Raw genomic sequence first — 25,467 nt, 5'->3', positions numbered from 1 at the left:
AAGTGTCAGTAGCCGTGATACTGCACCGCACATTTCTGAACCTGATCCTCCTTCCTACCACCAGGCTGAGTACACGTCCTCCTCGGACATTAATGATCCCACACTTGGACACTCGGAAGAGCTGTTCACGTTTCCATTCACACATTCTGGCCTCTCGCCAGCTCATATTGAAGTGGGTCATGAGGAGATCGTCTGTACAGATGGCCAAATATTTGAGCAGTCACGTTCTCACGAAGTTGGCAACGTGTCTCAACAAGTGGTGGACGATGATGAGACACAATTGTCAGCAAGTCAGGAGGAGGAGCAGGGTGCGGAAGAGGAAGACGACGTGGTGGATGATCCAGTAACTGACCCAACCTGGCAGGAGGATATGCAGAGCGAGGACAGCAGTGCACAGGGGGAGGGAGGCGTAGCATCACAACAGGCAGTAAGAAGCAGGGTGGTGGCCCCAGGCAGAAGTCAGGCAACCGTTCCCCGGAACAACACGACGACACAAGGTGCCTGTCCAAATGTTAGGTCTTCACGAGTCTGGCAGTTTTTTAAGTTGGATCCAGATGATTCAAAAAAGGCCATTTGCAACACCTGCCGTGCCAGCATCAGCAGGGGTACCAAAACTAGCAGCCTGACCACCACCAGCATGATCAGGCACATGTCAGCCAAGCACCCGACTTTGTGGGAAGTACAACAGAGTCGAGGAGCAGTGCTTGCTGATGTCACTGCTACGTCTTCGCTGGTTGTGCATGCGAGCCAATCCTCTGTCCATGCTGCCTGCGAACAAGCCTCCTCCACTCCTGCACCTACAGTTGCCTACGCAGAAAGAACACCATCATCAAGCACGTCCTTGTCCCAGCGCAGCGTTCAGTTATCCATTCAGCAAACCTTTGAACGCAGGCGCAAATACACTGCCAACACCCCACATGCCACAGTTCTAAATGCTAACATTTCGCGACTGCTTGCGCTGGAAATGTTGCCTTTTAGGCTGGTGGAGACAGAAGCATTCCGTGACCTGATGGCGGCAGCTGTCCCACGTTACTCGGTCCCCAGCCGCCACTATTTCTCCCGGTGTGCCGTCCCCGCGTTGCATAACCACGTGTCACAAAACATCACACGTGCCCTGAACAACGCTGTTTTACCCAAGGTCCACCTAACCACAGACACGTGGACAAGTGCTTGTGGGCAAGGCCGCTACATCTCGTTGACGGCACACTGGGTTAATATTGTGGAAGCTGGGACCCAGTCTGAGCGAGGGACGCAACACGTCCTTCCCACACCAAGGTTTGCAGGCCCTACCTCAGTCAGTGTTTCACCCACACTCTACAGCTCCGGAATGTCATGCTCTTCAGCCTCCTCCTCCTCCTGCGCATCCTCATCCACTGTGCCCTCCACACCAGTCACAAGCTGGAAGCACTGCAGCACTGCCTCGGCGAAGCGGCAACAGGCTGTGCTGAAGCTAATCTGCATAGGTGACAAACCCCACAATGCAGAAGAGCTGTGGACAGCTCTGAAACAGCAGGCAGATCACTGGCTCACACCTCTGAACCTAAAGCCAGGAAAGGTCGTTTGTGACAATGGCCGGAACCTGGTGGCGGCTTTGAGGCGAGGCCAGCTGACACATGTTCCATGCGTGGCCCATGTGCTCAACCTCGTGGTTCAGCGGTTTATAAAGTCATACCCAGAGCTGTCTGATCTGCTGGTAAAAGTTCGCCGCCTGTCTGCACATTTTCGAAAGTCACCTACTGCTTCAGCCGGCCTTGCCGGCTTTCAGCGCCGTTTGCATCTTCCGGCTCACAGACTGGTGTGTGATGTCCCCACGCGTTGGAATTCAACTCTGCACATGTTGGTCAGGATATGTGAGCAGAAGAGGGCAGTTGTTGAGTACCTGCATCACCTAAGCCGTCGGGAAATGGGTCAAACTCCACACATAACACCTGAGGAGTGGAGATGGATGTCAGACCTATGTACCATCCTCCAAAACTTTGAGGACTCCACCAAGATGGTGAGTGGTGATGACGCCATTATTAGCGTCACCATACCGCTACTCTGCCTTCTAAAACGGTCCCTGCTGAAAAACAAACATGATGCATTGCAGGCGGAGCGCGATGAGTTGCAGCAAGAAACAGTAGTGGGTGTGGGTGATAACACACAGCCCAGCCTCGTCTCATCACAACGTGCAGTGGAGGACTATGACGAGGAGGAGGATGAAGACATGGAGCAACTCTCCGGCCAAATTGAGGATATGACATGCACACCAGTCATATCCTCGATTCAGCGTGGCTGGCCAGAGGACAGGGTAGATGAGGAGGAGGAGGAGGAGGAGGAGGAGGAGGAGGAGGACAGCATGTTCAGTCATCTTGTTGGTCAGGCTACTGAAGTCCTGGCTGTTAAGAGTCTGGCGCACATGGCTGACTTTATGGTAAGCTGCCTGTCTCGTGACCCTCGCGTTAAGAACATCTTGGCCGACAATCATTACTGGTTGGTAACACTGTTAGACCCACGCTACAAGGAGAACTTTTTGTCTCTTATTCCCGTGGAGGAGAGGTCAACCAAAATGCAGCAGTTTCGGAAGGCCATACTCACGGAAGTAGGCAAAGCATTCCCCTCACAAAACGCTAGCGGCATAGGTCAGGAATCAGTGGACAACCGAGGCGTACAGCCGAGAGAGGCACAAGTCCAATCCGCCAGAGGTAGGGGAACAGTCTTTAAGATGTGGGACAGTTTTCTCAGCCCCTCACGTACCACAGCCCCTGAGGTGCGGGGTAGTGCCACAAGAAATCCTAAGTTTGCCCAGATGCTGAAGGAGTACCTTGCAGATCGAACAACTGTACTCCGACATTCCTCTGTGCCTTACAATTATTGGGTATCCAAGCTGGACACGTGGCATGAATTGGCTCTCTACGCCTTGGAAGTCCTGGCCTGCCCTGCTGCTAGCGTTTTGTCAGAGCGTGTTTTTAGTGCCGCAGGTGGAATCATTACAGATAAACGCACCCGCCTGTCAACTGAAAATGCTGACAGGCTGACTCTGATAAAGATGAACAAGGGTTGGATTGGGCCAGACTTCACCACACCACCAGCAAATGAGAGCGGAATTTAAAGTTTGCCATGTACCTCCACTCACCCATGGGTACACTTCTCGACTTTGGATAATCGCTGGACTGCTCCTCCTTCTCCTCATGCGCCATCATGATGACCGTTACAATAGTTAGGTCTTTGTTTCAGGTATACCCCCAGTGGTAAATTTTTTCGCCCATTCTTTGCAGAATGGACATTACAACGACAGGAGACCCGCTCCTTTGCAATGGGAACAATGTTTTGAGGCCCTCATGCACGTCTCTACCCAGGGACAACGTGTAGCCTCCCAATTTTTGGCTGCCCTGCCTAAGGGCTATACTATAATACACCCACTTCCTTAAAATGGACACTTAATGTTTTGAGGCCCTCATGCACGTCTCTACCCAGGGACAATGTGGAGCCTCCCAATTTTTGGCTGCCCTGGCAAAGGGCTATACTGAAATAGACCCACTTCCTTACAATGGGCACTTCAGGTTTAAAGGCCATCATGCACGTCTCTACCCAGGGACAATGTGGAGCCTCCCAATTTTTGGCTGCCCTGCCTAAGGGCTATACTGAAATACACCCACTTCCTTAAAATGGACACTTAATGTTTTGAGGCCCTCATGCACGTCTCTACCCAGGGACAATGTGGAGCCTCCCAATTTTTGGCTGCCCTGGCAAAGGGCTATACTGAAATAGACCCACTTCCTTACAATGGGCACTTCAGGTTTAAAGGCCATCATGCACGTCTCTACCCAGGGACAATGTGGAGCCTCCCAATTTTTGGCTGCCCTGCCTAAGGGCTATACTATAATACACCCACTTCCTGACAATGGACACTTAATGTTTTGAGGCCCTCATGCACGTCTCTACCCAGGGACAATGTGGAGCCTCCCAATTTTTGGCTGCCCTGGCAAAGGGCTATACTGAAATAGACCCACTTCCTTACAATGGGCACTTCAGGTTTAAAGGCCATCATGCACGTCTCTATCCAGGGACAATGTGGAGCCTCCCAATTTTTGGCTGCCCTGCCTAAGGGCTATACTGAAATACACCCACTTCCTTAAAATGGACACTTAATGTTTTGAGGCCCTCATGCACGTCTCTACCCAGGGACAATGTGGAGCCTCCCAATTTTTGGCTGCCCTGGCAAAGGGCTATACTGAAATAGACCCACTTCCTTACAATGGGCACTTCAGGTTTAAAGGCCATCATGCACGTCTCTATCCAGGGACAATGTGGAGCCTCCCAATTTTTGGCTGCCCTGCCTAAGGGCTATACTGAAATACACCCACTTCCTTAAAATGGACACTTAATGTTTTGAGGCCCTCATGCACGTCTCTACCCAGGGACAATGTGGAGCCTCCCAATTTTTGGCTGCCCTGGCAAAGGGCTATACTGAAATAGACCCACTTCCTTACAATGGGCACTTCAGGTTTAAAGGCCATCATGCACGTCTCTACCCAGGGACAATGTGGAGCCTCCCAATTTTTGGCTGCCCTGCCTAAGGGCTATACTATAATACACCCACTTCCTGACAATGGACACTTAATGTTTTGAGGCCCTCATGCACGTCTCTACCCAGGGACAATGTGGAGCCTCCCAATTTTTGGCTGCCCTGGCAAAGGGCTATACTGAAATAGACCCACTTCCTTACAATGGGCACTTCAGGTTTAAAGGCCATCATGCACGTCTCTATCCAGGGACAATGTGGAGCCTCCCAATTTTTGGCTGCCCTGCCTAAGGGCTATACTGAAATACACCCACTTATTAAAATGGACACTTAATGTTTTGAGGCCCTCATGCACGTCTCTACCCAGGGACAATGTGGAGCCTCCCAATTTTTGGCTGCCCTGGCAAAGGGCTATACTGAAATAGACCCACTTCGTTACAATGGGCACTTCAGGTTTAAAGGCCATCATGCACGTCTCTACCCAGGGACAATGTGGAGCCTCCCAATTTTTGGCTGCCCTGGCAAAGGGCTATACTGAAATAGACCCACTTCCTTACAATGGGCACTTCAGGTTTAAAGGCCATCATGCACGTCTCTACCCAGGGACAATGTGGAGCCTCCCAATTTTTGGCTGCCCTGCCTAAGGGCTATACTATAATACACCCACTTCCTGACAATGGACACTTAATGTTTTGAGGCCCTCATGCACGTCTCTACCCAGGGACAATGTGGAGCCTCCCAATTTTTGGCTGCCCTGGCAAAGGGCTATACTGAAATAGACCCACTTCCTTACAATGGGCACTTCAGGTTTAAAGGCCATCATGCACGTCTCTACCCAGGGACAATGTGGAGCCTCCCAATTTTTGGCTGCCCTGCCTAAGGGCTATACTATAATACACCCACTTCCTGACAATGGACACTTAATGTTTTGAGGCCCTCATGCACGTCTGTATGCAGGGGCATTGGTGAACCTCACAATTTAGGACTGCCCTGGCAAAGGAAAATACTACAAAGACTCACTTCCTCAAAATGGGCACATTAGACTCAAGAGGCCTTCATGTACGTCTCTTCTCAGGGACATCGGAGTGCCACACAATGTTTTCACGTAAAATCTTTCATGTATTGATCTCAAAAAGTAACATACACCAGCTCTATCTCACTATTGGGTATGTGCCCTTAACATTTCCGCCATGAAAAATCATTTTGGGGTCATTTTGGAAGGTTTTCTGGTGAGTCCGTAAAAATGGCGTAAAACGCGGACAAAATTGTTCACAGCTGTGACTTTTGAGTGATAAATGCTTCAAGGGGTCTTCCCCATGCTGTTGCCATGTCATTTGAGCACTCTTCTGAGACTTTTGTGACATTTTTAGGGTTTCTCCATGCTGCCGGGAGGTCATTTCACAAAAATACTCGGGTCTCCCATAGGATAACATTGGGCTCGTTGCTCGGGCCGAGTACACGAGTATCTTGGGAGGCTCGGCCCGAGCTTCGAGCACCCGAGCTTTTTAGTACTCGCTCATCACTAGTATTGAACTATTATGAATGTTATTTACCTACTATCTGTGGTCAGTTGATGGCTGCACTTGGTCTAGTTGTGCAACTAAAGATCTGGTCTATCAAGGCCAGCGGTCTCACAGCTATTCATGTATTGCAGTATACAAACATTATTAATTGGGCTTAACAAATTGTTATAAATGTATTACCCAATTGTCCTATATTCTAATGCCAGAACCACAAGTTCCTTAAACATTCAACATATGCTGACAATTTCCAAAGAACAGTTCCTGCAGATACTATTAATATGATCTAAAAATATATATTTATAGTAACAGTACCCAACATACCCCACAAGTGCCCCCTCTCTTGTATCGCATTTCATTAGTTTAGTCTTTAGGGGTTTCTTCATTCATTTTAGTGCACTCATTGTTGCAAAGTTGTACAACCTGTATTAAGTAGTGTTACAGCAGTGTAATATACTACCGGCCATCTGAGTGATTTATCTTTTCCATTCAACCCAACCTTTGTCATGGGCTTCAGACACAGAAAGACAAGTGAAAACCAACACTTAAGCAAGCTACATTCTTGAACTAAGTTGCTCAAGTGTGCACCTGTAAAATTGTTAATACATCAGGCATGTCAGAAAGATATATCAAGTGTTCAATACACACAAAGCAGTGACCCGTGAAGCACCTGTTTCAAAATGTATTAAATGGAAGAAGCTTTCCTAAAAGTGCACTGCATCATTATGTTGTAATGAAAGCGCAAACTGGTTTAGCTGAAGAAAAAAGACTAAAAGCCTGGAATATAGATAAACGCGGTGGAATCGTCATTGTAAAAAAATGTGTGGTAGACATGGAACTGATGTATGAAGTGAACAATGTATCTGTTATGGGTTGTTAAACATCTTATTACTATAATCAATCATAAACCATAGCAACCAAGTCTTAAACATTCTTACTGTATACTCTGTTTTCTTCAAATGAACTTTTAATGTTACTATATTCTCTAGAAAATGGTGATTTAGGTATTCAATATACTGTATGTGTAGCATACCTTTTTGTTTAGCATGGGTACTCTAATACTAAGGGAATAAGGAATGCCTGACGCTCAGTTTTTAAAGGCTGATACATCGGTCATATTGCTTCTTTGTCCAATAAATCTCATATAACTCGACACAAAACATTAATTACACTCATCAAACAATAGTTCCCACTTATTGTCTTAATTAAGCAATTTATGGTTATACAAAAATTTTGCTGCAGTGACTTTTTGCTGTGCTCAGTGTCATACCCTTTACATCAATGCGAAGGAACCAGAGACATGACGTGGTGAGGACTGCACGGCGGAGAAGTAGGGAAAGACCAACATGAAGGATCCAGCTTAAAGGAGGTTTATTTCTCAACGTATTTCGAAGTGGTCACACTTCTTCCTCAGGAGAACCAACAGTGGGTCTCCTAAGGAAGAAGTGTGACCACTTCGAAACACGTTGAGAAATGAACCGCCCGCCTTTCATCTGGATCCTTGTATTGTTCTTTTGTTTCTTCTCAACAGCGCAGTTATCACCACGCCATATCTTTGGTTCCTTCACATTGTTTCTAGCCCTTCTTGCAGCAGCTGATTACAGGTTTTCGATCTTGTTGTAAGTCACACAACTTAACAAGGTGAGCATATTTCAACATATCATCACCATATACTGTATCTGATGGATAAGACCCTATTTGAGCTCTTCTGTCCCATAGTTTCCTACTTGTACCCTATATCGATACAGTAGAGTGCCCAACAACAGAAAATAACCTATTTTATAAAATGCTGCCATGACCACAGTCTAAAAATATTATAATGTATTGTGCCCATATAGTAGTGCTACACAGTGCCTAAGAAGGTACAAATATACAGTTTATTTCTTATAAAACCAACATTCGTGACTAAATAATAGTTCCATACATAAAGTAATCTAATAACAGTGCTATATAAGTAATATTACAATAGAAAGAGTATTAAAAAATTTGATGGTCATAAACCACAAAAGAATCTGTGCCACCTTGCTTAGCAGGGTTGGGGTATTTGCCCTGTGCCGACCTCTTTGTGCAAACTGGTGATTCTATTCTGACGCTAGTATGTTTTTAACAATACCAGTCACATTGTACCACAAAGTGGTGGCCAGTTACTACCGTACTTCCAACAAACATTGTTCTAACCACCTAGTACTGTCCATACCATAGGGCTACTGTATTACATTCCGGCAGTAGTACCAGTAGCCTCATCATAGTACCTACCGTATATAGTATATCCAGACACAAGTACTATGTTTGACTTTTTGCATATTTCCAATGTAACATCAGTCTGTATTTTAGGTTTGGTCATCATAATGCTAATAATTGAAGCATACTGTATAAGTTGAAGAAGATATATATTCGCATAAGTCCTTGTAAAAACCTCTATCCTTAAAACAACCCAAAAAAACTATCCGGTGTGAATCACAATATTCTTTCATTGAACATTTGTACTTTTACCTTTTTATAACCAGCTGGAGATTTTTGTAGGATCCTTTCACAAGTGAGATTGCCTCTCTTCTTGAGCTGGTCAGCTCGACTCCATTGATCATCACCACTTCATCTCCAACTTGCAGATCCGACTCCAGCATACTGACTTTTCCACTCTCGTCAACCTGTAGAAGTACAAGGCTTAGCAGAGCACAAATACTACGCATCACTGTAACATTGCAAAGACATTTCCACTGATTTAGCAAAGTTTTTAGACAAAGGGGACATATAAATCTCATAACTCTCGCAAACCTTTTCAAGAGTGTAAAGGGTGCTTTACACGCTGCAACATCGCTAACGATATATCGTCAGGGTCACGTCGTTAGTGACGCACATCCGGCGCCGTTAGCGACATCGCAGCGTGTGACACCAAGGAGCGACGTGCAATGATCGCAAAAACGTCTAAAATTGTTGATTGTTGACACGTCGCTCCTTTTCCAAATATCGTTTTTGGTGCATGCCGCTGTTTGTTCGGCGCTCCTGTGGCGTCACACATCGCTATGTGTGACGTCGCAGGGACGACGAACATCTCCTTACCTGCGTCCACCGGCAATGAGGAAGGAAGGAGGTGGGCGGCATGTTCCGGCCGCTCATCTCCGCCCCTCCTCTGCTATTGGGCGGCAGCTTAGTGACGCCGCAGTGACGTCGCTATGACGCCGAACGCACCTCCCCCTTGAAGGAAGGATTGTTCGGCGGTCACCATCTGTATCTTATTCATTCTAAGAATTTCAAAGTAATATTGTGGCTTGAGAACTCTGTTGATGGATTTCATATAAACTGAAATGTATTTCAATTCTTTAAGGAAGGTTTAAATAGTTAAGCTTTATTCTGCATTAATTTCATTCTGCAGATTTAAAGGAATTATTTTTAATCAATTAAACATTCCCCCCCATTGCTCCATTTACAGCAGTATCTTGTTATCTTATAAGTGTAAAAAAAATATCACCTGCAGATTTTTGACTAATGTGACAATTGTGGACACGGGGTCCTTCTCCAGTATCACACAATCAACAGAGCGAGAGAGGAGTGAATAATCCAAAGAATATTTATTCCAAGCAAATAAGAAAGTACATAAAATAATCCACCAAACAGAGGCTAAAATAGTCAAATAGTCCAGTAATGGTATAAATATCCCAGAGATGAGTTACACTTCTCCACCAGTCTTTTCAAGGGAAATCAGGGTTTCTCAAAGTCTCTCTGGGGTATCAGCTTCTCCCACAGAGGAGAAATCTTACTGCTTCTCTCTTGTCCTTCTCAGCCAGAATGAATAATCCCCCAAGTAAGCAGAGATGTTGGGTGGATTCCAGGTCCCCCTGCCCCAGACCTAGGGACAGAAGCACTGAAGGGGGTGATTAACCTGCAGACAGGACAATGAACACACAAGGCAACAGTCCCAACATCTGAACATACACAACCCACCATATTCCACCATCACAGTGGCCATTTAAAAAACTTGTTCTAGAGTTCTTTACATCCCTAAAGGAATGCAATAAACATGGCTATCTACTGATCAAATGTTTAGAGATAATACTGAAATTTATGTCTCAGAGAGTGTAACTTATATCAGCAAGGCGCAGTGAGACCAGATGTACTCTTCAGCCTCAGCAAGCTCACTCAATGGGAAAGGCCAATTTTTTAAACTATGACTAGACCAGTTTACCGTACTGCCCTGATGACTTGGAGGAACAGTTTTCCACTCACTGAGGAAAGTTATCACTTTATAACTACAACCACTATGTCAAAACCTATGATTATCTCCAAAAACACATTTATAGCTGTGAGTAAAACAGATAGTGTCATGTACACACTTCTCTATACGTGAAGTGAGGTGTGCGTGCAAGGGTTAATTTATTTCCACTCAATCAATCCAGCATGCAACCTCTGTTATAGGCTAGTAAGTGAGCATAAATCACTTCCCTATATAGTGCACACCCCAACACACTACCAACACTCATCAAATAGATGGGGTAATGAGTCCCGAAATAATACTGTCTGACAATCAACAGGATGCACACGGTTGTAGAGGTGATCAATGAGTATTAACTTTTTTTATCTATATCTTACATTATTTATGCTCTGGAGACCACAAAGCATATAAAGGAACAATTAATATTGCGGTAAAAATTGACAAAGCCGAATTCCAAACGATCCGCTCATCGCCAAATTTTATTTATTTTATTTTTTTTTTCAAATGAAAATTTTTTACATGACCTAATATACAGTCAGGGCCAGAAATATTTGGACAGTGACACAAGTTTTGTTATTTTAGCTGTTTACAAAAACATGTTCAGAAATACAATTATATATATAATATGGGCTGAAAGTGCACACTCCCAGCTGCAATATGAGAGTTTTCACATCCAAATCGGAGAAAGGGTTTAGGAATCATAGCTCTGTAATGCATAGCCTCCTCTTTTTCAAGGGACCAAAAGTAATTGGACAAGGGACTCTAAGGGCTGCAATTAACTCTGAAGGCGTCTCCCTCGTTAACCTGTAATCAATGAAGTAGTTAAAAGGTCTGGGGTTGATTACAGGTGTGTGGTTTTGCATTTGGAAGCTGTTGCTGTGACCAGACAACATGCGGTCTAAGGAACTCTCAATTGAGGTGAAGCAGAACATCCTAGGCTGAAAAAAAAGAAAAAATCCATCAGAGAGATAGCAGACATGCTTGGAGTAGCAAAAGCAACAGTCGGGTACATTCTGAGAAAAAAGGAATTGACTGGTGAGCTTGGGAACTCAAAAAGGCCTGGGCGTCCACGGATGACAACAGTGGTGGATGATCGCCGCATACTTTATTTGGTGAAGAAGAACCCGTTAACAACATCAACTGAAGTCCAGAACACTCTCAGTGAAGTAGGTGTATCTGTCTCTAAGTCAACAGTAAAGAGAAGACTCCATGAAAGTAAATACAAAGGGTTCACATCTAGATGCAAACCATTCATCAATTACAAAAATAGACAGGCCAGAGTTAAATTTGCTGAAAAACCCCTCATGAAGCCAGCTCAGTTCTGGAAAAGTATTCTATGGACAGATGAGACAAAGATCAACCTGTACCAGAATGATGGGAAGAAAAAAGTTTGGAGAAGAAAGGGAACGGCACATGATCCAAGGCACACCACATCCTCTGTAAAACATGGTGGAGGCAACGTGATGGCATGGGCATGCATGGCTTTCAATAGCACTGGGTCACTTGTGTTTATTGATGACATAACAGCAGACAAGAGTAGCCGGATGAATTCTGAAGTGTACCGGGATATACTTTCAGCCCAGATTCAGCCAAATGCCGCAAAGTTGATCGGACGGCGCTTCATAGTACAGATGGACAATGACCCCAAGCATACAGCCAAAGCTACCCAGGAGTTCATGAGTGCAAAAAAGTGGAACATTCTGCAATGGCCAAGTCAATCACCAGATCTTAACCCAATTGAGCATGCATTTCACTTGCTCAAATCCAGACTTAAGACGGAAAGACCCACAAACAAGCAAGACCTGAAGGCTGCGGCTGTAAAGGCCTGGCAAAGCATTAAGAAGGAGGAAACCCAGCGTTTGGTGATGTCCATGGGTTCCAGACTTAAGGCAGTGATTGCCTGCAAAGGATTCGCAACAAAATATTGAAAATAAAAATATTTTGTTTGGGTTTGGTTTATTTGTCCAATTACTTTTGACCTCCTAAAATGTGGAGTGTTTGTAAAGAAATGTGTACAATTCCTACAATTTCTATCAGATATTTTTGTTCAAACCTTCAAATTAAACGTTACAATCTGCACTTGAATTCTGTTGTAGAGGTTTCATTTCAAATCCAATGTGGTGGCATGCAGAGCCCAACTCGCGAAAATTGTGTCACTGTCCAAATATTTCTGGACCTAACTGTATAAATGTAATATTGGACAATTTCTCTAAAGATGTTTTCCTAAATTTGCAAGGTATTCCATATCAGTAGGATAAGGGATAACATGCTAATTACTGGCGTTACCGACCACTGGAATTCTCAACAATCCTGAGAACAGGGCTTTGGGACACTAAGGGGCCCTTTGCACACTACGACATCGCAAGCCGATGCTGCGATCCCGTGCGTGATAGTCCCCGCCCCCGTCGCAGCTGCGATATCATGGTGATAGCTGGCGTAGTGAACATTATCGCTGCGCCAGCTTCACATATGCACTCACCTGCCCTGCGACGTCGCTCTGGCTGGCCATCCGCCTCCTTAATAAGGGGTGGGTCGTGCGTCGTCAAAGTGACATCACACGGCAGGCGGCCAATAGAAGCGGAGGGGCGGAGATGAGCGGGACGTAAACATCCCGCCCCCCTCCTTCCTTCCGCAGAGCCGGCGTGAGACACGGTGATGCAGCTGGAGATGTTCCTCGCTCCTGCGGCTTCACACACAGCGATGTGTGCTGCCGCAGGAACGAGGAACAACATCATAACATCGGTCAATCCCAATTCATGGAAATGACCGACGCTACACCGATGATACGCTTTTGCGCTCGTTAATCGTATCAAAAATGCTTTACACACTACGATATCGCCTGCAACACTGGATGTGCGTCACTTTCAATTTGACCCCACTGACATCGCACCTGCGATGTCGTAGTGTGCAAAGTGCCCCTAAGATCAGGTCTGAGGAGCCCCGTCTTTAACAGAGCATAAGTGCATAAGCTTGGCCTCTGCTCGAACACTACTAAAGGGGATGCCCGATGCATTGTGCTATTGTCGACCTCAAGCAAGGGGACGCCCGGTGCACAGCGCAACACAGAGGTACAACAGGGATGGAAAGGGAGAGGTAGGCCGTGATGTTAGGAAGCGTGGGTTGGGGCACCTGCTGTTACTATACTGTGTTTGAACCCTGTGCTCCCTTAAAGTCTCTAAATGAGTCCTTCCGCTTGTTGCCATCACGTGCGTAGTCCCTATCTGTGCCTCCACTCACCCTCACTAGTGCAAAGGCCGATGAGTGCACTGGACTACACCACTACAATAGTCTGACACAAGGTAAGGTAGTCAGAAAGAGGAACAGACAAAAGGATATATTTCAACTTCAAACCTGCAGCCAACCACCAGGGCTGCAGGCAACATGGCTCCAGTAGCTACAAAAAGCTTTCTTCCTCCAAGGTGGTCAGTTCAGAATGAATCTCTATAACCGGCCTCAGATGATAGGACATGTAACTATTTAAAGGAAATGGGAGTGGTCGCAAACTGGTTGCACCTCAGATGAACTAACAAGAAACTACCAGCAAGGAAAAAGTCCTTAACCCTTGCTGCACTAAAAGAAAGCAAATATGTTTAATATTTAGTCTCACAAGGTAATGTGGGACTCACATACCAAACCTGTGACAAGTCTCCCAGGACAGGACACCCTTGTGACAATAGGATTTGCTTTTGCACTTTTATATCCTTAAAGGGAACCTGTCATCAGAAATTTAGCTTGAAACCTAAAAGTGTCCCCCTCTGCAGCTCCTGGGCTGCATTCTAGCAAGGTTCCTGTACTTTTTGTGGCCCCTTTTAAATCAAATTAAATACTTTATAAACTTGTACCTTTTGCTATGCAAATTTTGTAAATTGTCCATGGGGGCGGGGTCTGTGGTGACCGTTGCTGTTCCTCCAGCACATTGACGCCGTCCCCCCGCGCTCCATTTCATCCATCAGGACGCCGCCCCCTGCGCCGAGGTGCCGCCCATGCCAGGATCGCTGGTGACGTGTGTCACAAGCACGAGAGTATGGGCAGGGCTGTGATTGCATCGCAAGTGCCCGCCCATAATCTCGTGGACGCGCTTTCCCCCACTGCCTCCAGCGTTCTGCGCAAGCGCTCGCCGGCCAAATGACCTGACGTCACCTCCTTCCCATCTTACCCTGCAGCAGGGCAAGATGGGAAAGAGGTGACGTCGGGTCATCTGGCCAGCAAGCGCTTGCGCAGAACGCTGGAGGCAGTGGGGGGAAAGTGCGGTCACGAGGTTATGGGCGGCACTTGCTGATGACACTCACAGCGACGCCCATAACCTCGTGCCTGCGCAAAACGTCACCAGCGGTCACACGTGTACACAGTGCACAGTCCCGCTACAGTCGCACAGCGCATGTGCGGGACCACAGGCGCCCAGGGGCGGCGTCGTGAGATATGAAATTCAGCGTTGGGGGCGGCGTAAATCTGCTGGAGGAACAGCAACGGTCAGCAGAGAGCCCGCCCCCATGGACGATTTACAAAATTTACATAGCAAAAGGTTCAAGTTTATAAAGTATTTAATTTGGTTTAAAAGGGGCCACAAAAAGTACAGGAACCTTGCTAGAATGCAGCCCAGGAGCTGCAGAGGGGGAAACTTTTAGGTTTAAAGCAAAATTTCTGATGACAGGTTCCCTTTAACAAGTGCAGAAAAATAAAAAAACTACCATCATATATAGTTCACCTTTGAGGTCCAATCACAGTGCCTGTGGCGTATATTTGGCAAAATATGAGCGCATGGCATTTAGGTGAAAATATCTCTGTATTTTACGTAACAGGTTCAGTGCACTGCTATACAAACTCCTTGGCAGCATACTTGACTAGAGAAGAAACTTTTTATCTTCTTTCCAGATTATTATATTTTCGAGCATTGCAGTGATGTGTGCTTTTATAATAAAATACAGAAACCAGCCAGATATCCCTCCGGGAAGGACCCAGCCAAGGGTGGCTCCTTTTAGGAGACCACCATAACCACCATATTAAGTGGCCTTTTTAGTCAATATCCAACTTTTTGACTAGTTTAAAGATATGACAAGGGAAATACCAAGGCCAGGTATCCATCCACAGACAGCTGTTACGGGGTAGTGCCCCTCATTAGTGTGGAGTAGGATTCTGGCCGGGTGGGAGCAATGCCTAGTAGACCAACAAGACAAAACAATCACTGATGTCGGGGAGACCAGCCAGAGAAAACACTGCCGGCAGCCAGCGAGGGCGCTCAAGACAGTGAAATCCTAGGTATATTGCCCCCTGGGAAATATGCAAATCAAAAAAGTCCATGGAGCCTCTGTTAGGAGTCTCAGCACAGAAACCAGCCAGATATCCCTCCGGGAAGGACCCAGCCAAGGGGTGGCTCTTTTTAGGAGACCACCATAACCACCATATTAAGTGGCCCTTTTAGTCAATATCCAACTTTTTGACTAGTTTAAAGATATGACAAGGGAAATACCAAGGCCAGGTATCCATCCACAGACAGCTGTTTCGGGGTATTGCCCCTCATCAGTGTGGAGTAGGATTCTGGCCGGGTGGGAGCAATGCCTAGTAGACCAACAAGACAAAACAATCACTGATCTCGGGGAGACCAGCCAGAGAAAACACTGCCAGCAGCCAGCGAGGGCGCTCAAGACAGTGAAATCCTAGGTACATTGCCCCCTGGGAAATATGCAAATCAAAAAAGTCCATGGAGCCTCTGTTAGGAGTCTCAGCACAGAAACCAGCCAGATATCCCTCCGGGAAGGACCCAGCCAAGGGGTGGCTCTTTTTAGGAGACCACCATAACCACCATATTAAGTGGCCCTTTTAGTCAATATCCAACTTTTTGACTAGTTTAAAGAAATGACAAGGGAAATACCAAGGCCAGGTATCCATCCACAGACAGCTGTTTCGGGGTATTGCCCCTCATCAGTGTGGAGTAGGATTCTGGCCGGGTGGGAGCAATGCCTAGTAGACCAACAAGACAAAACAATCACTGATCTCGGGGAGACCAGCCAGAGAAAACACTGCCGGCAGCCAGCGAGGGCGCTCCAGACAGTGAAATCCTAGGTACATTGCCCCCTGGGAAATATGCAAATCAACAAAAGTCCATGGAGCCTCTGTTAGGAGTCTCAACACAGAAACCAGCCAGATATCCCTTCAGGAAGGACCCAGCCAGGCAATGAACCTAGGATCACCACTGCCACCGCTGTTCCAGCACTATATGGTCCTCTATGAGCAGGCGTCTTCTCCTCTCCTCCTCTGCCTCTGTGTTTAATCCTCACATCACCACCATTCTGATACCGCTTAATGCTGAATGTGACGCCCTCCACTTACCCTCTACCCTGACGGCTGTCCCTGTGACCCGTATACCTCTGCGTCTCTATTATAAGCAACTACCTTGAGAAAGGTCTGATAATCCGAAACGTTGGTTTGTTGCTTTTGTGTCAGGGTTCACATTTTGCAATTTTTGTCGGTTGTGAATAAAAACACTTGCATTCAAATTTTCCTCTCCTCTCTTATTGAGTGCTCGGGTTCCCCATTACTTATCCCTTCAGGAAAGACCCAGCCAGGCAATGAACCTAGGATTTCACTGTCTTGAGCGCCCTCGCTGGCTGCCGGCAGTGTTTTCTCTGGCTGGTCTCCCCGAGATCAGTGATTGTTTTGTCTTGTTGGTCTACTAGGCATTGCTCCCACCCGGCCAGAATCCTACTCCACACTGATGAGGGGCAATACCCCAAAAAAGCTGTCTGTGGATGGCTACCTGGCCTTGGTATTTCCCTTGTCATATCTTTAAACTTGTCAAAAAGTTGGATATTGATTAAAAGGGACACTTAATATGGTGGTTATGGTGGTCTCCTAAAAAGAACCACCCCTTGGCTGGGTCCTTCCCGGAAGGATATCTGGCTGGTTTCTGTGTTGAGACTCCTAACAGAGGCTCCATGGACTTTTTTGATTTGCATATTTCCCAGGGGGGCAATGTACCTAGGATTTCACTGTCTTGGGCGCCCTCGCTGGCTGGTCTCCCCGAGATCAGTGATTGTTTTGTCTTGTTGGTCTACTAGGCATTGCTCCCACCCGGCCAGAATCCTACTCCACACTGATGAGGGGCAATACCCCGAAACAGCTGTCTGTGGATGGATACCTGGCCTTGGTATTTCCCTTGTCATATCTTTAAACTAGTCAAAAAGTTGGATATTGACTAAAAAGGCCACTTAATATGGTGGTTATGGTGGTCTCCTAAAAAGAGCCACCCCTTGGCTGGGTCCTTCCCGGAGGGATATCTGGCTGGTTTCTGTGTTGAGACTCCTAACAGAGGCTCCATGGACTTTTTTTATTTGCATATTTCCCAGGGGGCAATGTACCTAGGATTTCACTGTCTTGAGCGCCCTTGCTGGCTGCTGGCAGTGTTTTCTCTGGCTGGTCTCCCCGATATCAGTGGTTGTTTTGTCTTTATAATAAAATACACAATTTACAATACTCATTATTAGACTGTGCCATTTGCCATATGAAGATTGCTGGTATGTCACCCTACCTCGTAGACACTCCTTTATTTCTTATGGGAACACTGTGATTAGTGGTCACTCTTCGCAAACAATCCATTCCATAGATTCTTCTCAATCATTATTACCACCGGTGCTGAACAGAAGGACTGAGCACTGCTAACTACTCCTGTTTATCAGTTGTGGCTTTGGTAGGTATCACATGGTACATTCTTACATTTTTCCATTGCATAACAGAACTACAGTGGAGTAAATAGAAAATGGAGTAATTCTGATGGTATAAAGTGTCAGGTGTGTCCGGTCCATTATCAGATCATAAGGATTCTTTATGTGATGCCCTGGCCAGCCAGGTGGTCACAGATAGGGCCCCGCATTACACCTGTCTCTCATAGGTAACATACAGCCAAACACATTTAAACCCTAGTCACCCCCCTCAGGGCTTGATGGACTCACCAGGGGGCGGAACCAGGCAGTTGGAAGATGCCCTACTAGGAGTCTCAGACAGCCTGAGGCGGGAAAGTAAACAGTACAGTGTAGAGTTCAAGTTGGAGAGGTGTGTGGGCTGGAGCTGTGTGCAGCTCCAGCAGAGGAGAGAAAACCCAATTTGAGCAGGTGCCAGGGTAGGAGCCCTGGTACCTCAGGCTAGGAGGCAGACGGAGGCCTCTGTCTGCAGGAGCCAGGAAAACGGCTCGGTGGAACCGAGGTGGACCGGGACAGGGTAGTGGCCCGCCGGTACCGACTCAGCGAACCGACTCGGAAACCGGAGCACAAAGGGGGGTACTCAGACCCTGAAGCTAGGTCCATAAGCTACTGGGGGCTAGCTAATTAACTGATTGCGGCCAGGACTAGAGGTCCTGTCCCACCCAAAGTCCCAACTGAAGACAACAGCTCAACGAGGAGGATAGAAAGCCACCGCTACGGCTCAGAGATCCCACAGGCCAGCGTCTCCGGGCAAACGGCTCCTCAGGCAACCACAAGCCGGGAGCGGACTCCTGAAGTTGCAAGCACAGCCAGTCCACCATCACACACAGGTGCAGGAGAAAGACAGAGACCACCAGCCGGGTGGGGGACCAAACTGCAGCCAGCTGTGGGCACCGACCACCATAACCTTGGTTTACCAGAGACTCGTGTCTTTACTAATAGTGAGTACATCCGCACCCTCCGATTGCCCATCTCCCTGCACCGCCAAACACTCCCAATGGGTCCCGGGGCCGCCATCCCTGCCCACGGAGGGGTTAACAACTTGCTGCCAAACATCTCCCCCGGGTGCCCCGTAACTGCAGTGGTGGTGTCCACTTTCACCACATCCCGTGGGTGGCGTCACGAACTTAACACGGCTCCGGCCGTACACCTACGTCCCCAAACCACAAACCCCCTTTTGATTGGAGTGACCGCAGGACCCCCGGGTTCGGAAACCCTCGAGCCACCCACTGAAGGTCCGGATCCGAGCGGCTCGGCTGCCGAGCACGGGGCGGTACATTTATTCCTCTTGGCTGGATTTCTGGATGAAGCGAAATTTCTCTTGTGGAGACTCTAGTGTCCTGTGCAGGAGAACACTCTATAAGTGCCAACGATCAGGATTTTTGGTGCAGCGTATTTATGCACTGTTCTCCCGCCCAAAACACTAACATCTCCATAAGAATAAATTGACATGCTGTGGCTCGGAAAGCAGCAACACAGGTCAATTTACGTAACATTTATAGGAAGCACAGTGGGCAGGAGATTTCTATAAATCCATCCACTGTTCTTGTATTGTACTACACAGCAATTTTGAAGCAAGAAAAGCACATTATGTCCAATACGCTGCTAACACTGATCATGGGCATGGACCCTTATTTAGATTAGAAAGCTGCCAATTAATACATTCAATATTTTACTATTTAATAATAGTGGCTGCCACGTTTTGCAGATCAGCTCCTATTATTTGAATACTAGATGATCTGCAGTACCTGGCAGTGGCTAGCAACCAATAGGATAAACTGGAGGGTTCCTCTTAATATACTGCTTACATCTGGCCTCTACCGACACTGCAAATATGCACTTCTTCCACATGCTGGCTGTGTCGCCTACATAGCATGTGGAACAGGGTGCTCTGATCAGATGAGACCACAGTACAAGTTTTTTGACTAAATGCAAATCGCTATGTGTTGTAGAAAACTAACATTTGACGTCACCTTGAAAACACCATCCCCATCGGCAAACATGATGGTAGCCACAGCATGCTCTGGATGGAGCAAAATACAGGACAATCCTGGAGGCAAAGCTATTAGAGGCTGCAAATGACTTGAGACTGGAGCGTAGGATCACCTTCCAGTAAGACAACAACCATAAACATACTACAATGGAATGGTTTAGATCAAAGCATACAGTTAGGTCCAGAAATATTTGGACAGTGACACAAGTTTTGTTATTTTAGCTGTTTACAAAAACATGTTCAGAAATACAATTATTTATATAATATGGGCTGAAAGTGCACACTCCCAGCTGCAATATGAGAGTTTTCACATCCAAATCGGAGAAAGGGTTTAGGAATCATAGCTCTGTAATGCATAGCCTCCTCTTTTTCAAGGGACCAAAAGTAATTGGACAAGGGACTCTAAGGGCTGCAATTAACTCTGAAGGCGTCTCCCTCGTTAACCTGTAATTAATTAAGTAGTTGAAAGGTCTGGGGTTGATTACAGGTGTGTGGTTTTGCATTTGGAAGCTGTTGCTGTGACCAGACAACATGCGGTCTAAGGAACTCTCAATTGAGGTGAAGCAGAACATCCTGAGGCTGAAAAAAAAGAAAAAATCCATCAGAGAGATAGCAGACATGCTTGGAGTAGCAAAATCAACAGTCGGGTACATTCTGAGAAAAAAGGAATTGACTGGTGAGCTTGGGAACTCAAAAAGGCCTGGGCGTCCACGGATGACAACAGTGGTGGATGATCGCCGCATACTTTCTTTGGTGAAGAAGTACCCGTTCACAACATCAACTGAAGTCCAGAACACTCTCAGTGAAGTAGGTGTATCTGTCTCTAAGTCAACAGTAAAGAGAAGACTCCATGAAAGTAAATACAAAGGGTTCACATTTAGATGCAAACCATGCATCAATTCCAAAAATAGACAGGCCAGAGTTAAATTTGCTGAAAAACACCTCATGAAGCCAGCTCAGTTCTGGAAAAGTATTCTATGGACAGATGAGACAAAGATCAACCTGTACCAGAATGATGGGAAGAAAAAAGTTTGGAGAAGAAAGGGAACGGCACATGATCCAAGGCACACCACATCCTCTGTAAAACATGGTGGAGGCAACGTGATGGCATGGGCATGCATGGCTTTCAATGGCACTGGGTCACTTGTGTTTATTGATGACATAACAGCAGACAAGAGTAGCCGGATGAATTCTGAAGTGTACCGGGATATACTTTCAGCCCAGATTCAGCCAAATGCCGCAAAGTTGATGGGACGGCGCTTCATAGTACAGATGGACAATCACCCCAAGAATACAGCCAAAGCTACCCAGGAGTTCATGAGTGCAAAAAAGTGGAACATTCTGCAATGGCCAAGTCAATCACCAGATCTTAACCCAATTGAGCATGCATTTCACTTGCTCAAATCCAGACTTAAGACGGGAAGACCCACAAACAAGCAAGACCTGAAGGCTGCGGCTGTAAAGGCCTGGCAAAGCATTAAAAAGGAGGAAACCCAGCGTTTGGTGATGTCCATGGGTTCCAGACTTAAGGCAGTGATTGCCTCCAAAGGATTCGCAACAAAATATTGAAAATAAAAATATTTTGTTTGGGTTTGGTTTATTTGTCCAATTACTTTTGACCTCCTAAAATGTGGAGTGTTTGTAAAGAAATGTGTACAATTCCTACAATTTCTATCAGATATTTTTGTTCAAACCTTCAAATTAAACGTTACAATCTGCACTTGAATTCTGTTGTAGAGGTTTCATTTCAAATCCAATGTGGTGGCATGCAGAGCCCAACTCGCGAAAATTGTGTCACTGTCCAAATATTTCTGGACCTAACTGTATTCATGTGTATGAATGGCCCTGTCACAGTCCAGACCTAAATCCCATTGAGAATCTGGTGCAACACATGAAAATTGCTGTTTACAGATGCCCTCCATCCAATGTCACTGAGCTAGAGCTATTCTGTAAAGAAGAATGGGCAAACATTTCAGCCTCTAAATGTGCAAAGCTGGTAGAGACACTCCAAAAGAGTTGCAGCAAAAGTTGTCTTACAAATTTATATTTTCAAAATATTTAAAAAAAATGTGTATTATTTCCTTTATACTTCACAAATACTTGCTATTTAGGGTTGGTATATCACATAAAATCCCAATTAAATACATTTAAAGGGAATCTGTCACCAGCTTTTTGCTCCCCTATCTGAAAGCAGCATAATGTAGACACAAAGACCCTGATTCCAGCGATGTGTCACTTACTGAGCTGTTTGCTGTCATTTTGATAAAATCAATGTTTTCTCTGCTGGAAAGCTAGCAGTTATACAGAGCTCATGAATATGCTGAACTACCTGACAGCAGGCCAAGTAGTCCTCTACTGATAATTTCCTGCTGATTAAACAGTGATTTTATAAAAACTGCACTAAGCAGCCCAATAAGTGACAATTTGGTGGAATCAGAATCTCTGCCCCTACTTTATGCTGCTCTCAGATTAGGTGGCAGAAACCTGGTGACAGATTCCTTTTGACTGTGGATGTAATGTAAAAAAATGTGGAAAAGTTCACAGGGTATGAATTCTTTTTCAAGGCACAACACTATATGCATAGTTATTACTGCTATTGATCAAAAGCAGAGTTAGAAAAAGAAAATTATTATTTCAAGTAAAAATCATTATTTCTAACCTCGTCAATGTCTGGACTATATTTTCTATTCATTATGCAACTCATTTGACAAATAAAAGTATGATTTTTTAATGGAAAAGACAAAATTCTCTGGGTGACCCCAAACTTTTGAACTGTAGTGTGTATATACTGAGCAAAAATATAAACGTAACACTTGGTTTTGGTCTCCTTTTTCATGAGCTGACGTCAAAGAGCTAAGACTTTTCTATGTGCACAAAAAGTATTTTCTCTCAAATATTGTTCCCAAGTGTGTCTACATCTGATTTAGTGAGCACTTCTCCGTTGCAGAGATGATCCATCCATCTCACATGTGTGGTACATCAAGATGCTGACAAGACAGCATGATTATTGCACAGGTGTGCCTTAGGCTGGCCAAAATAAAAGGATACTCTAAAAACTATAATTTTACAGTATTGGGTAGTCCAAAGGCATGAGAAAAGCAGTCCGTATCTGGTGTGACCACCATTTACCAGTCTTACATTTGCCCTGTACACTGAAAATTGGGATTCATCCATAAAAGGAACACCTCTCCAACATTTAGGGGTACTTTGCACGTTGCGACATCGCTAGCAAATGCTAGCGATGTCGAGCGCGATAGCCCCTGTTGCACATGCGATATGTAGTGCGAGCTGCTGTATCGCTACGGCAGCTTCACACGCACATACCTGGTCGGCGACGTCGCTGTGACGCCGAACGCACCTCCCCCTTGTCGTCACCGCGACGTCACTAAGCGGCCGGCCAATAGAAACGGAGGAGTGGAGATGAGCGTGACGCAAACATCACGCCGACCTTCTCTCTTCCGCATTGCCGGTGGATGGCGGGCGCAGGTAAAGAGATGTTTGTCGGTCCTGCGGCTTCACACACAGCGATGTGTGGAACTGCAGGAACGACAAACATCGTACCTGCGGACGCACCGACATTATGGAAATGACGTGACACAAATCAGCGATTTTTGACTGTTTGACACTCGTTCATCTTCTCTCCTAGGCTTTACACGTTGCGACGTTGTTACCGGCGCCGGATGTACATCACTTTCGATTTGACCCCGACGATATCGCAGTAGCGATGTCGCAACGTGCAAAGTACCCCTTAGTGTTTTTTGTTCCTTTTTTTTGCTTGCCCCCAATTCATTATTCTATTTGCGCCCTTGTTTTTCTCACTTTGTGGATGGATTTTAATGATTCCAGATGTTTTCGCTTGACTCAACTTGAATCAATTGTGATTGACTTTTTAAAAAGTTGGAAAATTTGGTGTAACTTTGTTATTTCTGGGGTAATTTTTTTTCATGTTATTCAAAAAGTCAAAGCTGTGAGATGTGACTAATTGCTTAAAAAGTCTTAAAAATGATTCATGACAGGAACAAAAAAGCTATTTTGACTTTGTGTAAAATTCATGAACAGCGTGCGCCATTTTAATAAATATAGCCCAATAAACATCAGTGACTATCAAGACAAAAAAGAAAAGTGACTTTAAAATTTATGCAAATAATGAATTAGGGCCTATATGTTCTATTAGGACCAGTGTTACATTACTGTATGCTCCGTTGCAGCCATTGATAAAATATTTCTATCGTCATACATAAATATATTTCCCACATAAATACTTGGTATACGATGTGTGGTTTATGGCAGCAAAAACATTTTTTCCAAGAAAGAACGAACAGTACTAAATGTGGCAGCGTGGCATGACTGCTTGTGCATGCAGCATTTGTAATCATGGGTCAGTGCTTTTCACAGGCCGATCCATCTTAAGAGTCAGCAGTCCCATGGGATCTTTAGAAAACCTTATTGCAAGAACCCCAAGCAGAGCAATCCAGGAGGTTGAGCGTTCCCTCCATAGCAACTACAGAAACAGGTCATTACTTTCCATTTTGTCTTATTTTCTGACATTTCTTACTTCAGCCTTGACATTAGATCAAATATGTAATAATATGCATTAAATCAGCTTTAAAAAAATAAAAATAATAATTTGTTTAAAAATAAACGCATTCATTTATATATTCCAAAACCTGCAAAATACTTTGGTCCGTTCCAATCCTTTAGGATCAGGAGATAAAACTATAATAGAAAGTGCCTAATACATACACCAAAGACGTCAGATTTAAGATCTCATCATATTTAGCCAGATATGCATATAATATGTTATGATTGTGACATTCGTAAATGGACTGTGAATCCCCATAGCGTGCACATTGCGCATTGTCAGTAATCTTAGTTGTCAGCGCCAGGTGCTGACGAGCGCACAACCACAGGTATGCAATTTCCATATGTCGCGGGCGGAGGAGGGGACGCTGCGCTCTCCCACTGCTCGGGTCCAGCTGCCACTGCTGCTGCGGCCTCTGCTGCTCGGTGGCTCGAGCGATGGGCCGGATCCCGGGGACTCGAGCGGCGCTCCTCGCCCGTGAGTGAAAAGGGGATTGGTTTTGGGGATTTATTGTCCGTGACACCACCCACGGTTGTGGTGATTGTGTGGACACCACCGCTGCTCTGGACGAGGATCCCGGGAGCGGTGACAGGGAGCAGCTTTGTTGTTATTTCTCCCCTCCGTGGGTAGGGGGTTGGTTGTCCCGGGGCCCGGTGATGGGGTAGGGGTGTATGGCAGGCCGGGTGTGGGGCCTGGTGAGGTGCAGGGTCGCAGGGACAGCGCTGTGCCGCACGGCACAGTGGTACTCACTCAGCCTGAGACGTTGACACAGTTCTCAGTAAAGCACACGGCTGGAAAGACGGTTCCCACGGACGGCTGCTGTTGCTTTTCTCCGGTAGTTAACGGTGACTGTCTCTTTCCCTGCACCTAGTACTTCTGTTGGTTGCGATGGGTTCCCACCGGTAACCCGCTCCCCGACTTGGATATGGGCTGGAGGAGCCCCTCTTTGCCCGCAGGCGCTGGC

At 45.9% G+C, this 25,467-nt stretch overlaps 1 protein-coding gene across 2 annotated transcripts in view; it reads right to left on the bottom strand.

Annotated features, from left to right (window-relative positions):
* SHROOM3 (shroom family member 3) overlaps positions 1-25,467 on the bottom strand; it is a 566,845-nt gene that overhangs the window by 374,031 nt on the left and 167,347 nt on the right. For both annotated transcript variants that reach the window (XM_075352056.1, XM_075352061.1), the window contains one exon: positions 8,518-8,672. In XM_075352056.1, the coding sequence (XP_075208171.1) occupies positions 8,518-8,672 (155 nt within the window). The remainder of the gene's footprint in view (positions 1-8,517; positions 8,673-25,467) is intronic.

The sequence above is a fragment of the Anomaloglossus baeobatrachus genome, chromosome 1 (genome assembly GCF_048569485.1).
Source record: "Anomaloglossus baeobatrachus isolate aAnoBae1 chromosome 1, aAnoBae1.hap1, whole genome shotgun sequence".
In the NCBI taxonomy this organism is placed as follows: domain Eukaryota; kingdom Metazoa; phylum Chordata; class Amphibia; order Anura; family Aromobatidae; genus Anomaloglossus; species Anomaloglossus baeobatrachus.
This window is presented reverse-complemented; position numbering and strand designations above follow the sequence as displayed.